General features: G+C 35.9%; 4 protein-coding genes and 1 long non-coding RNA gene across 12 annotated transcripts in view; 3 read left to right on the top strand and 2 right to left on the bottom strand.

Moving 5' to 3' along the window:
- Window positions 1-13,649, bottom strand: part of LOC138136240 (cyclic GMP-AMP synthase-like receptor) — a 200,949-nt gene that overhangs the window by 178,892 nt on the left and 8,408 nt on the right. The gene's annotated exons all lie outside the window — the stretch shown is intronic.
- Window positions 1-13,649, bottom strand: part of LOC138136209 (puratrophin-1-like) — a 215,879-nt gene that overhangs the window by 198,047 nt on the left and 4,183 nt on the right. The window lies entirely within an intron of this gene.
- On the top strand, window positions 4,219-5,254 carry LOC138136251 (farnesol dehydrogenase-like). The gene is made up of 4 exons (XM_069055353.1): window positions 4,219-4,376; window positions 4,434-4,895; window positions 4,948-5,106; window positions 5,162-5,254. The coding sequence occupies exons 1-4, from the start codon at window positions 4,269-4,271 to the stop codon at window positions 5,201-5,203; spliced, it is 771 nt and encodes a 256-aa protein (XP_068911454.1). The 5' UTR covers window positions 4,219-4,268; the 3' UTR covers window positions 5,204-5,254.
- LOC138136258 (farnesol dehydrogenase-like) lies at window positions 6,897-9,157 on the top strand. 5 transcript variants are annotated; one of them, XM_069055384.1, is made up of 6 exons: window positions 7,690-7,776; window positions 7,829-7,876; window positions 8,156-8,285; window positions 8,337-8,798; window positions 8,847-8,996; window positions 9,045-9,157. In XM_069055384.1, exons 3-6 carry the CDS (start codon window positions 8,190-8,192, stop codon window positions 9,084-9,086), a joined length of 750 nt encoding a protein of 249 aa, XP_068911485.1. In that variant the 5' UTR covers window positions 7,690-7,776; window positions 7,829-7,876; window positions 8,156-8,189; the 3' UTR covers window positions 9,087-9,157. The 5 variants fall into 5 exon arrangements, with proteins under 5 accessions (XP_068911468.1, XP_068911477.1, XP_068911465.1 ...); XM_069055391.1 differs by having other exon boundaries at window positions 7,691-7,776; window positions 8,183-8,285; XM_069055367.1 differs by lacking the exons at window positions 8,337-8,798; window positions 8,847-8,996; window positions 9,045-9,157 and adding exons at window positions 6,897-7,053; window positions 7,108-7,569 and having other exon boundaries at window positions 7,618-7,776.
- LOC138136299 (uncharacterized) lies at window positions 9,749-10,614 on the top strand. Of its 2 annotated transcripts, XR_011161243.1 has the most exons (3): window positions 9,777-9,907; window positions 9,963-10,257; window positions 10,313-10,614. It is a non-coding gene; the product is annotated as an uncharacterized lncRNA (long non-coding RNA). The 2 variants fall into 2 exon arrangements; XR_011161242.1 differs by having other exon boundaries at window positions 9,749-10,257.

Raw genomic sequence — 13,649 nt, 5'->3', positions numbered from 1 at the left:
TGGCAATAGTCCCGCCCTCGCATATTTTCCCACACTCTGGTTACGTTTTCATCCAACTCTGCCACAGTTCTGAATTGTACACGTTCTGGAGGATTATTCCAATTGAAAACCATTTGTCCCCACAAATTTTCAATCGGGTTCAGATCTGGCGACTTTGAAGGCCAGATTAAAACGACGAGTTCAGGATGATCTTCGAACCAATCCTGAACTATTCGTGCAGTATGTATGGAGCAATTGTCTTGCACCAGAACAATTTGCTCCATTTCTTCCTCGGGGTAGATGGTTCTCACAGACGGAAGCAACACTTCTTCCAATATTTCTATATATCGCCTAGAATTGAAGCGAGGCGGTGTTACTTGCACCACCTCGCCTGGTGGTAAAGGCACACGAGTGCTAAAAAAGGCCCAATTTACACACGAACGAGTTGAATACAAGGTTTTTTTGTTCGACGAGCCCCTTAAAGGCTCCAAATCGCTTAAAACCTTTAAAATTAGCTTGACGTTTCGTTTTGACAAGTTGTGACATTTATCAAAATCCGTTCACACAGGAGAAAATTCTCAAATTCTGACAGTGTCGAACAAAAAAATTATATATGAGTTGATATGAAACATATTATTGTTTCGTCAAATTTGTCCAATAATTGAGCATAATACTGCTCTGTGATCGTTCTTCCCTTTTCCAAATTTCAAAAGTATTTCTACTTTATACGTTACCTACATCAAAAGATCAAAAGATGATAATTATAGCCGTCAATATGACATTACACAATAATATATTTCATAGCAACTCATATATTATTTTATTATGTGTAATGTGCTAATGTGCCTATGGCCAGGTTTGGTGGTTGATATCTGGTAGATCAGTATTATTATATTACATATATCATTATGATATTGTTATAATATACATACATACAGGATGTTATGGATGTCCACAAATTTAATCACCAGTAAGACTCTTTAAAATAAACATTTGTTGTATATTGCTTTTTTTTTAATCGAATATTTTCGGGAAAAAATGATATTGGTGATTAAATTTAGATATTACGTGGACTTCTATAACACCCGGTATAATGTAGAAATTAAATTTTCTAAAATCAAGCTTTCTGGAATACAGAATAGCAGTGGAACCATGTAACTTTATAGAGATAGAGATAGAAAGGTGATAGAAAAGAAAAGAAATGTCCAAGCCCGACCACCGAGCACATTTTCTGTCTCGGTTCGGAATCGCTCGGGTCAAGAAACATGTGCGCTACTATCCTTAGGATAAAAACTGAAAACGTCAATTTACACCGGTTGTTAATGGGTTTTTATAATTATTTTTGATCATTTTATGTTGGTAACTGTTGATGTCATTGCGAAGCAGACTTGATCCATTCGAATTGCCCAACCGGGAATTTCGAAAATTGTTTCGACTAACCAAAGAATTGTATCAAAATTTAGTCGGTGAATTGACGCCTCATCAACATCTGTAATTTCTGCAGCCTCCGTTTATTGCACCCAGAGAAAGACTTGAGGTCTGAGAGAAAACGATATATGCATTTAGTTGGTGAACGACAAAGATGGACAATTGGAAAGAGGCAGGAGTGCGCAAGAGAGCTCTTTCTATTTCTATGCGTTCGTTTTCACCATCGGTTGTGCCGAATTCTCACGATTGGTGTTACACGGTTGGTTTGCGGCAAATAGAAAGAAATGGAAAGAAATTTTCGTTCTATCAAGTTACATGGTTCCACTGCAGGCGATTTTAACAAGACCACCATTATTTGTCGCATTTGCCAAAGCGCCAACGGAAATCCCCAGGCCAGGCAAGATTTTACAATCCTGGGTAAAATGGATTATTGCATTTGCACGATTTCACCAAGAAGAATGTTTTAGGTTGCTGTTAATGTCTATTTTGTATTACATACTATTTATTTTGGAGAAAATCTAATTTGATATTTACTTTTTTATTATTGTATTTATAGTAAATTTCTTTATTATTTTTTTAAGTTAACTTTATTGTTATACGAGTTGCACAAGACAGTCTATTGTCAAACGCGAAAAGAACGAGACAAAGTGTCTTGTGTAACATGCAATTTTTTCTATTTCGGCTTCGTTAATTTAATTTTTTTAAATATAAAATAATTATATAGTGACTTTTATTTTAATGACATTTGGTTGGTATTGATGAAGAATTGTCATTTCATTGAAAATTAAATTTTGTTACAATAATAAATCTATTTAGTCCTACGGACTCGTAATTTTTTCAGAGGCAGTTTTTTTCGTTAAATTGCCAGGCAACAAAATTCTCATTGGAATGTCAAGTTTACTTCGACAAAAAAAAGCTCTCGTGTAATTATAAGTGACAAATAGTGTGCTGAATATCGCGAAAAAATCTAGTCATGGTCAGAAAAAACCACGTTGACAAGGCTTTTGTTTTGTTGGTAACACAAATTAATGAACAAAATGTCAGAAAATTATTTTGACGTTTTCCGAAATGGATTTAAAAAAGTGCCACGATGAATAAACTAACCTTTAATCCGTTTTGTGATGTTGTTCCGAATGTTTGTTTGAATTGTTCATTCGGGAATTTGTTTAGATGAATGTAACTCGACCTCCTTTTTTTTCGGAAAATTTTGAACATATTAGACTCAAAGTTTGTTGCTTTAGGCAAAATTACTCCAAGCAACAAACTTTTCGTCATATGATCAAAATTTTCCGAAAAAAAAGGAGGTCTTGTTATATTATAATTGAAAAAAAATATTAAACCATCCAAGCAAACTTTTCGACAACTATTTTTGATCTATCAAAAAATGACATACTTGGCGACTTGATAATGATGCATAAATGTCGCGTTTTTTTGACGGTTGTAGAATAATACATGATATTTTAAATTTCTTTGTAATTATTTTACACCCCTATTTTTTGAATCTTCCGGATCTGGAGTTTCAATTAATGCAAATAACAGTGTTTTAAATTTTTATATTAATAAGTAGGTAGTAGATTGTTAATGTAGTAAATTGTTAAATAAATTTTCCTCACTAGTGATGCAAGCGCCTATTTTCCTCACTAAATTGAGTGATGAAAGTATCATTTTCATAAGCGATGTTGTAAAAAAAAATTTTTTGTTCGACACTATCAGAATTTGAGTTTTTTAATAAATGTCACAACTTGTCAAAACGAAACGTTAAACTAATTTTAAAGATTTTGAATGATTGGAGCCTTTAAGGGATACGTCGAACAACAAAACGTTGTATTCAACTCGTTCGTGTGTAAATTTCCGATAATAATCTACTCACTTGGGAAATTATTATAAGCGAAAATCTTTTTGGTCCATTTATTTTTGTTTATTTCTTATTCGTATTCATACGATTTTTTAACCAATAAACGTCATTGTACTCGTATAACAATAAAGAAATATATATATATTCGTTATTAAACGTTGAAATGCACAATAGAAACTCTAGTTTTTCATTTGCCAGTCAACACCGTTTAAATAAAAGACAAAAACTAATGGTACTGCCCTCGTATATCGAACTGTCTGAAATTATTGGAGATTAGATTTATGAGTTTATGACAGTGGTCAGGTCCCTTTGTCGAAATATGGATTGGTGATTATTTCCTTGCAGAGGGTCGGCTCGATTCTTTTGCAGGCGGCTGTACATACTTATGAAAATACGACTTCCTATTGTGTGAATAGATTAATAAAACTGTAAAGATTCACAGCTGTAATTAGAGGCTTGTGACTTATAAATATAGGGTGATTCAAAATGATTGTGGATAACTATGTACGAAAATTCGGAAAATGTATGTGGCAACTCTGTAGGTAGGATAGTGTTGACATTTCTTTGACAGTTCATGGTTGCGCAATTTTGAAAATTGTCCAGTCAATGTGCAATGGTATAAAAAAATCAAATGCACGCCTATGAAATGTCATACAAATGTCAACTATACCCCACCCACACAGTTGCCACATAAATTTTCGTACATGGTTGCCATTCTTATCCACAATCAGCCAATATTTGATAGTGCAGAACGTGAGAATGTTTTAAAAATAGCGTCCAAATTTATCTAATCTAATCAAAACACTCGCAGAAACTACAATAAACACTTGTTACGTAAACATAATTAGATAGGAGGCGATTCCGTGCAATTTATCTCTGAATGGATGACCAACAGTGATATGCCAGTTTAAAGCATGATTCAGCAGTTATTTCGACAACTATATATTACTTCCCCACATGCAATCTTGTCCAGTTTAGATCTAGTAGATCACGCGTTAGTAGCATCATGGTGTTGTCGATGGATCGTTGGAAAGGGAAAGTGGCGATAGTCACAGGAGCTAGTGCAGGAATCGGGGCGGCTATCGCTGAACAACTGGTCGAAGCAGGTTTGCAAGTAAATTGATCTAGACTTATTTACTTTGAAAATGTGTGAAACGTGCGAAAATCGTAGGTGGCTGGGTTTGCCAGACGCTCCGAACGTGTAGAAGAACTATCAAAAAAGCTTCAAGGAAAAAAGGGCAAGCTTTACGCTGTTAAAATTGACATGACCAAAGAAGATGACATTCTGAAGGGATTCAAGTGGGTCTCAGAGAAGCTAGGTCCGGTGCACATTCTAGTCAACAACGCTGGACTAATTCAGCAGACAAATTTAACCGAAGGCGACACCGAAAAATGGAAGAGAATCTTCGACACCAACGTCCTTGGTTTGTGCATTGCGACAAGAGAGGCGGTCAAGGTCATGAAAGCTAATAAAATCGACGGTCACATTATCCACATTAACAGTATAGTGGGTCACAGAGTACCCAATTTTCCGGGAATGAATGTTTATCCTGCATCTAAATACGCAGTGACGGCTTTGACTGAAACGCTGAGACAAGAATTCAACCATGTGGGTTTGAAAATCAAAATTACGGTAGGATGACAGTTTGCGAAGGAAATCTTGTTCTAATTTTATCAAATTGCAGAGTGTTAGTCCGGGTGCAGTGACTACCGAATTTCTCGAAGCTAGTAACTTTTTAGCTGATCCGACGGTTTCAGAACAAATCAAAAAGTTGCCTTTCTTGAAATCTGAGGATATTGCGGATTCGGTCTTGTACGTTTTGTCAACTCCCCCGCATGTTCAGGTGAAGTACTAAGCCTTGGTGCTAACTGATTTAATTGAATAAATTATCGTTGCAGGTGCACGAATTAACTATTAAACCTGTTGGAGAAATGAGTTAAGCTGTACATGTTTAAGGAATATACGAGTTTGTAATAAAAATGTTTACAGTTGCTGGTCTGTTTTTATTTATTTTTTGCATATCGTAATCAAAGTGGCACTTTTTTACACGCAAAATCGTAGTGAAAGTAGCACTTTTTTACATGAAAAACCGTAGTGAAAGTAGTACTTTTTTGCATCATTTTATTCTATTTCCTTGAAGATGATTGTCAAAGCATACCTATTTTTTTTGTAATTTTTTATACATCCTTTTGGACCAAATTTCTCAACTTACATCGATATGCAAAAAAATAGTTTGCACAACACGTTATAAAAGTCTCTTTTTTTCACTTATTTGCTTGATTAACTCGGGCTACGCCCTCGTTAATCAATCTGTAAATTCGTGAAAAAAAGTATGACTTTCATAACTAGTTGTACAAATAACTATTCGACGATTATTATTATTAAATGAACTGAAATTCTAGCAATAATAAAATGAAAAAAAAAGTATTAAAGTTTGGTATTGTCCAAATGGCGGTGATGCACGTTGTTAAAGTATTATTGAAGTAGTAAAGTCTAAAATATGTCTTCAAGAAACTAAATCACACATCTTACAGCTTTGAACTGATGCCAATTGACTGCCACTAACTATACTTGAATGAAAAAATTCAAGTGGGGTCTACGATTTTAATATATCTTGAAAGATACAAATTCTGACTAATTTAGAAACATAAAGTACACAATTTTTTTTTATTGTCATGTCATCGCATTGACTAAACAATTCACTTGAAAATTAAATATATTTTTTTTTAGTTATCTCCCTAATAATGTAGCGGTATAGTTAAAGAAAATTTCAAAGAGTTGTAAAGTAGGAATCGTAATTGATTTGATTAGTACAAGGTTGAGTAGTTTATTTATCCAAATAACGCCTCGATAATGATACTTGGCAATGGTCTTGATCCTAACCTTGTAAAGCAATTATAGTGATGAGATGACTTGCTTCTTCAAAGTGTCGGAAGCCACAAGACGTTTTCTTACAGTAATTGTGCCAAACGTACAAAAATAATTACTTTCACTTCATGGACACGCAAACGATCAAAATATACCATATCAGTGAGTACGCTGTAAACGTAGTGAGTTTTTATTTAAAAAAATATAATTAAAGTAATAAAGTGTAATTAAGTGAAGTTGTAATCAACCAAGAATTTCGTACTGCAACGATGTTGTGAGATAAAAAAAATGTACGAATATACAATATAATATACAAAAAATACTTGGACTAAATAAATCCCATCGCAGTGTAAAATACATTCACGTTGTTTTGGCATAATGGAAGGCCACGGAAATTTTGCATTTAATTTGGTAGTAAAGCTGTCTGTTGAATTAAGTTATGTTTTTCTAAGTTTGAGGTTATAAACAGCGTCAATTTCTAGTGCATTGTTGTCAATTTTACTAGTTTGCAATAGAAGAATACTTCGACATCGCGGGAAATTCAGCAACACGTTATGTTCATTATATGTCAGACACTTTAGTGAGGGAAATCAAGCAGTGTGTACAACGTTAAAAAATAAATCATGGCCTCCCATTATGCCAAAACAACGTGAACGGTGTTTACATATCATAGGTATTACAACTGATGTGTTTAAATTACATAAACGCTACTCAACAAGATGATTCGGCAATTTAACCAATAAATATATATTTAATCTCCTTCCACATATCCTGCTCAGTCAATTGTTTTTGTCGAGACGCACAACAACCAAACATGGTTCTATCTATGGATCGTTGGAGAGGTAAAGTAGCAATAGTCACTGGTGCTAGCGCAGGAATTGGAGCAGCAATTGCGGAACAACTGGTTAAAGAAGGTTTGCAAGTAATGGAGTCACCTTTACTCGGTGACAAAATGTGTGAATTGTGTGAACTGTAGGTGGTGGGGTTTGCCAGACGATCGGAACGTGTGGAGGAACTGTCAAAGAAGCTCCAAAACAAAAAGGGCAAGCTCCACGCGGTTAAAGTCGACATGACCAAAGAAGAAGACATTCTGAGGGGCTTCAAATGGGTATCTGACAATCTGGGACCTGTACACATCTTAATCAACAACGCTGGAATCGTCCAGAATACGAACTTGACAGATGGAGATACAGACAAGTGGAAGAAAGTTCTGGACACCAACGTCTTGGCCTTGTGTATTGCGACAAGAGAAGCTGTCAAAGTGATGAAGGAGAATAAAATCGACGGACACATTGTACACATCAACAGTATTGCTGGTCACATTGTGCCAAATTTCCCCATCGTTAACGTGTACCCAGCATCAAAGCACGCAGTTACTGCTCTCACTGAAACTTTGAGACAAGAGTTGAATCATCTTGGTCTTAAGATCAAAATTACGGTAGGAATTCCGGTGTGGCGAAAAGAGAGTTACATTTTTTGTTTGTAGAGTGTCAGTCCTGGGGCAGTGGCTACAGAAATTTTAGAAGTCAATGAGTGGACTGCAGACTCGGCGATTAGTGAAGCTTTCAAGAAAATGCCGCTTTTGCAATCTGAGGACATCGCAGATTCGGTGCTGTATGCGTTGTCCACACCCCCACAAGTCCAGGTACTAAATTTCACTTATCACTTTCCTTTAACTAACATAACGGTATCTTCAGGTGCACGAATTGACCATCAAGCCTGTTGGAGAAGCTCTTTGAACAATTGTAAGATGTGAATTATAAGTATTGTAATAAACAATATTAGGAAATTAGTTCTTACCATTATTTGAATGTGGAAAATTTCGGGGAAAGCTCGCAAGTGTAATAAAAACATAAATATGTATAGCATTTATTACATAAAAGACGAATTAACAAAATCAAAGCTCATTTTCCGACAAATCAACAACGATTAATCTTATCGCGCTTTAGTGCACTTTGGTGCACATCTAATGGCACTTCAGAATCATCTGGTATTTAAATTTTTTCCCCTTGGTTCTGATGTAGTCATTTTGAATTCGTTGCTCGGAATAGAAGACCAATGGATCGTTGGAGAGGAAAAACTGCTATTGTGACTGGTGCCAGTACAGGAGTAGGAGCCGCGATTGCGGAACAACTAGTAGAAGAAGGATTGCAGGTGATTATTTAGTTTCTCGTTAAAACAATAAATCCAAATCTGGAAATGTAGGTGGTGGGTTTTGCCAGACGTTCAGATCGCGTCGAGGAGTTGTCAAAAAAGCTACAACACCACAAAGGAAAGCTACATTCCGTCAAAGTCGACCTGACCAATGAAGAAGAGATCCTCCAAGGCTTCAAATGGGTGTGCGACAACCTAGGCCCTGTCCACATCTTAGTCAACAACGCCGGAACCATCCAAGACACGACTTTGACAGAAGGCGACACCGAGAAATGGAAGAAAACCTTCGACACCAACGTCATGGGTCTGTGCATTACCACCAGAGAGGCGGTCAAAATCATGAAAGTCAACAACATCGACGGTCACATCGTACACATCAACAGCATCGCAGGCCACAAAGTACCAACACTGCCCCGCGTGAACGTGTTCGCAGCGTCGAAACATGCGGTGACAGCCTTGACCGAAACGCTGAGACAAGAACTGAACGGTCTTGGTCTCAAGATCAAAATTACGGTAAGAAATGTGGTTGGAAGGCGGAGAATTTGAAGATTTTTATTTCAGAGTGTCAGTCCTGGAGCGGTCTCGACTGAAATAGTGAACAGGGAAGTCAACCCTGAAATTGCTGAAATACTGAAGAGTATGCCGTTATTGGAACCGGAAGATGTGGCAGGGGCGGTCTTGTACGTGTTGTCCACGCCACCGCATGTGCAAGTAAATATTTTTGCCGAAAGGTTTCTCGTGTTTCAGTGGTTGTTTCAGATTCACGAGTTGACCATCCAACCCGTGGGGGAGAAGATATAGTTGAAGATTTCAGTTTTGGTACTTTTATTAGTTGATGTCTATAGTCTTATAATAAAGTAATGATGATACTTGTAATTTGTTTCATTTGTTGCGTGGTGTGCAGAGTGGGAGATAGATCCGGAAGGAGCCGAAGCAATGAAGACCTTGCAGATGCAGTTCTGTACGTCTTGTCGACACCTCCACACGTTCAAGTTAGAAAAACCCAGTTGAATGTCTTCGCTGAGATGTCGCAGGTGCAACTGTCAAACCAGTTGGAGAGCTCTACTAGAGTCTCATATACCAAACAAAAATTGTACAATAAAACTTCTTCCTTTCTGCTTTTTACTTTTTTATTCCTACACTAAACTAGCCATACCAATAGATACATGTTGACAGACGGTTGTTACCAAAAGAAACATAAACGAAAAAGTGGACCTGTGATTGCTGCTCAAGAGTTCGTCATTTATCCCCTCACGTGGAGAGACTGGGCACTACCGCTTCCAGTGCTGAGACCGTAGAAGTAGTCGCTCAAAGCCTTGAAGAGTTCGGCGTTGCTCTGGTGGACTTGTTGTCCCGCCACGTTGGGTTGCAAATAGAAACCGTAAACGGCGGTCAAAGCGAGGACGAAGATCAAAAGTGCGGCTTTCATTCTGGGCTAAAAATAGAGTTAGGCACTGCTGGGAACAAATTTGAAACGAGTTGAAACTCACGCAGTTCTTTTCGCAACTTTGCAAAAGCTTGTGCCGAATTTTGATCAGCGATCTCTTTTATATGCGCAGATAAGTACAAAGCAAATACGGTTTAATTAACAAAGACCAAGCACAAGTGCCACTAATATCGAGGTTTTTATCACAAAGGAATATTTTTAATTAACTTTGACAACTTTTGCAATTTCAGTACAACTTGCACAAGCAGATGTTTGTACAACTCGACCCTTGCAATTCATATCAGACCAACTAGTGCTTTAATTTGAAGGGAAAGGTCTTAATTAATTTTAATCCGACACTTGATTGCGTGACAATGCAGAAAATATTGTTCACATCGCATCGTTGCAATTATTGAACAGAAGTTAGAAATGAAATTAACTGAAATGGTTTTTTTCTCGCTTATCTTTGTGCCCGGGACCATATAAAAGAAGCCGAGAACAGATTCGCGGCATTATTTTTCTAACGCAGCGAAGAAAATCTATTGTGTGAGTATTTCTAACAATGTTCAAAATTAATAGTTTTGTATTTGTTATTTTGCAGTCAAAATGAGAGTCGCACTTTTGATCTTCGTCCTCGCATTGACCACCGTTTACGGATTTTATCTGGAACCCAACATGTCGGGGCAACCAGGAGCTTACAAGAGCAACGCCGAACTGTTCAAAGCTTTGGTCGATTATTTCTACAGTCTTAGTACTGGTAGCGCCAGCGGTCAAGCTCTTCCTCTCAAAGGATAATCTAAGAAATGTATTCTGATTTTCGTCCGGTTTGTTGTTAGTTTGATTGTTCAATGCCATCCTGTGCCAACCTTGTTTAAACACAATAAAATTAAATTCAAAGCAAAATGTGTTTCTTGTATTGTTCCAAAGTTCCAGTTGTAATACACAGGCTGTTTGATGAAAAACGCCTCAACCCATAACTTTTTTATTTATTACCCCATTTCAATGATCAAAAAAATCAAAGATATGGTTTTTCAAGCGCTACAAAACTGCCATAAAATGTATTTTTTTTGGCGTTATCTTCAATAGTGTTTGGGGCCTAATGGGGGCTCCAGGAATTGCTCGGAACCAAATGGGGCTCCTGGGTTTGCTCAGCCTAATGGAGGCTTCACTGGTTTGACTGTAGGCGCGCGTGAACTGACACACCGTATCGCTTTGTGTAAAACCTTTATTTACATTTATACAATTCTTTGGACCGTACGACCGTACTCGAGATGTTGGGTAAGAATGACTTCTGACTTGTGACTCTGACTGTTCTACCCTGAGTCCATCTCGGTACTGTCGTCTCAAATCTCTCTCTTCACCCACGCAGGGGTGGTTCTCGGTTCTGAAAGGAGGGGGGTGGCTCTACGCCCCGACAAATAGCTAACGATTTTTTTAAATGGACACATGTAGTTTTTTAGGCTTGGTCTGGTAAGGCTTTTTTTTCTGAATCTAATGATGTATTGAAAGATATCATTTGGTTCGTAGCTAACTGAAAAAAAAAAACATTCTTTTGTAGTTCAGCTTATAAAATTTTTAAGAGTGCCGTGAAAAACAATCGGAATACAAAGTACAATAAATGTCATCTAAACGTCAGCTTAGAAGTTTTCATCTGCTTTTTTAAACTTTTTTTATTTAAGTATAAAATAACATTATCACTTATCACTCTTATCAGTCATGCAAGATAGCAGTCATTTGACTATTATTTTATGTTCGAGTGTAGTAAAAATCGTAATTAGTCAAAAACAAAAAGTTAATAGAAAAAATTATTATTATTATGATTATTATTTATGTTTTACAAGAAAATAATAATAAAACTCTTCAAGATTGCACCTGAAAATTTTCAAACTTACACTTGACATTTGTTGCTATTTGTATTCCAATTTTTTTTTTTTGTTTTTCACAGCACACTTGAAAATTTCATAATAAACTGAACTACAATTAAAAATCGTTTAATTTTTTTTTTCAGTCAGCTATGGGCCAAACGATAACTTTTAATACATCATTAGATTTAGAAAAAAAAAACTTTACCAGACTGAGCCTAAAAAGCTACGTGTCGATTAAAAAAAAAAAAGTTGACTATCGTTAGCTACTGAAAATAACGAGAAAAAAATATTTTATGGCTACTTCGTAGCGCATGAAAAACCATATCTTTGGTTTTTTTATTCATTGAAATCGGATAATAAATATAAAAAAGTTATGGGTTGAGGCGTTTTTTATCAAACAGCCTGTATACATTAGGTAAGTTATTTCTAGATGTAATGATTTAGTCGCCATAATTCATTGAATTTTAATTCAAATTTTGTAGAAAATTTATAAATATAACTCGAAACAAAACAGCAAAAAATGTTAAATTCGAATTTTAGTTTTCAATTAAACTTTTTACCAGAGTAAAAAAAATTTTTTCACTTATATCCCAAGTGCAAAATTTTTTATTGGAAAATTTTTTGCTAATGAACGAAAACATCCATAAATGAGGTCAGAAGACCAATTATGATCAAATAAGAGCACGAGACGAAAAATTTGCGGATATTAAAATTTTGCACGAGGGGTATACGGCTGATTATTTCCTGAATAGAAACAAACGCATTATTTCCAATCCTTTTTATTCAAAATAATTAAAAAAAAAATCAGGTACCGACATTTTTTATCAGATTATGTGCATTTTAGAGAAATTTTATCGGGTTATTTTTTGTTTTCTCGTTTTGATTGGTCAATATTTGTCACGCAATTGGTTGCTAGACACATGAAGGAAATAATCATACGTGAAAAAAAGTTCAAAGCTTTTATTTTATTTATATTTGAACTGCCATCTAGTACAACACAAGAAAAAATCAAAGTCAAATTATTCGTTTATCCCATTTTGCTGTGGAAAAGAGCCGTTGTCAAGCCGTAGAAGTAGTCGCCAAAAACTTTGTAAAGGTCAGCGTTGCTCTGATAAGCTTCTGGTTGCTCCGGCATGTTGGGACATGCCCCATAAACGGACGCAAGAACAAAAATGAAAAGTGTAGTAGATTTCCTCTGGGTTGAAAAATACGGATTGATTTTTTTTTTTTAATAGTTCAAAGAAGATGCTCGTGATAACAAGCTTTGTTTCACTGTGTTAGAAAATCTAATGAGGAAACTGGTTCACATTCTTTTTATAAATAATCAGTGAACAACAAAACAAACACAACAAACATTTGCCAAATTATTTACGAACAGTACAACTCGTGTGCACATTATTAATATTTTGCGCCAAGTCATTCATTGATTTTCGCTAATCTCTGCAACCGATTATGTATTGTGAAAACAAAATTAAAAACTGAGAGCACTGTACTGCACTGTGCTCTGCAACCCTATTATTTTGATTTAATTATAACGAGAATCGCCCTCAAATGTCACATGATTTATATTGGCAAATCACAACTCCGAATTGTTTGAATAGCAACCAATCACAATTTAATTAAGCGGAAATTTTCCCTAGGGAAAATTTCCGATATAATTGCCCTAGGGAAAAATTTTTTCGGGCGATTCTCTTCCGAATATACCTCGGGACAGATATATATCGCCAGAAATTTTTTCTTGCAGTCCAACACTCGTGTTTGTCGCTCAAAATTTTCTTGCGACAAACACTCGTCTGTCAGGACTGCTCGAAAAAATTTCCGGCAATATATCTGTCCCTTGGTATATTATATATGAAAATCGCACGACACTTAAAAATAGCCAATAGAAAAACAGAATTCGGTGTCGTTTCTATAACAATATTGAGATTTCCTGGAAATTTTTTGCACCTAACCCAACATGAAATTAATAAGTGGAAATTTTTTCAGCCAATCAAAATCATTTATTTTGTTGTTGTCTTGGTTATGGCTCGTGAACTAATTTTTCTATTGGTCTTTAATGAGTGTCGTACGATT

Source organism: Tenebrio molitor, chromosome 1 (genome assembly GCF_963966145.1).
Source record: "Tenebrio molitor chromosome 1, icTenMoli1.1, whole genome shotgun sequence".
NCBI classification, from domain to species: domain Eukaryota; kingdom Metazoa; phylum Arthropoda; class Insecta; order Coleoptera; family Tenebrionidae; genus Tenebrio; species Tenebrio molitor.
Note: the sequence above shows the minus strand (reverse complement) of the source record. Positions and strands in the feature narration are given on the sequence as shown.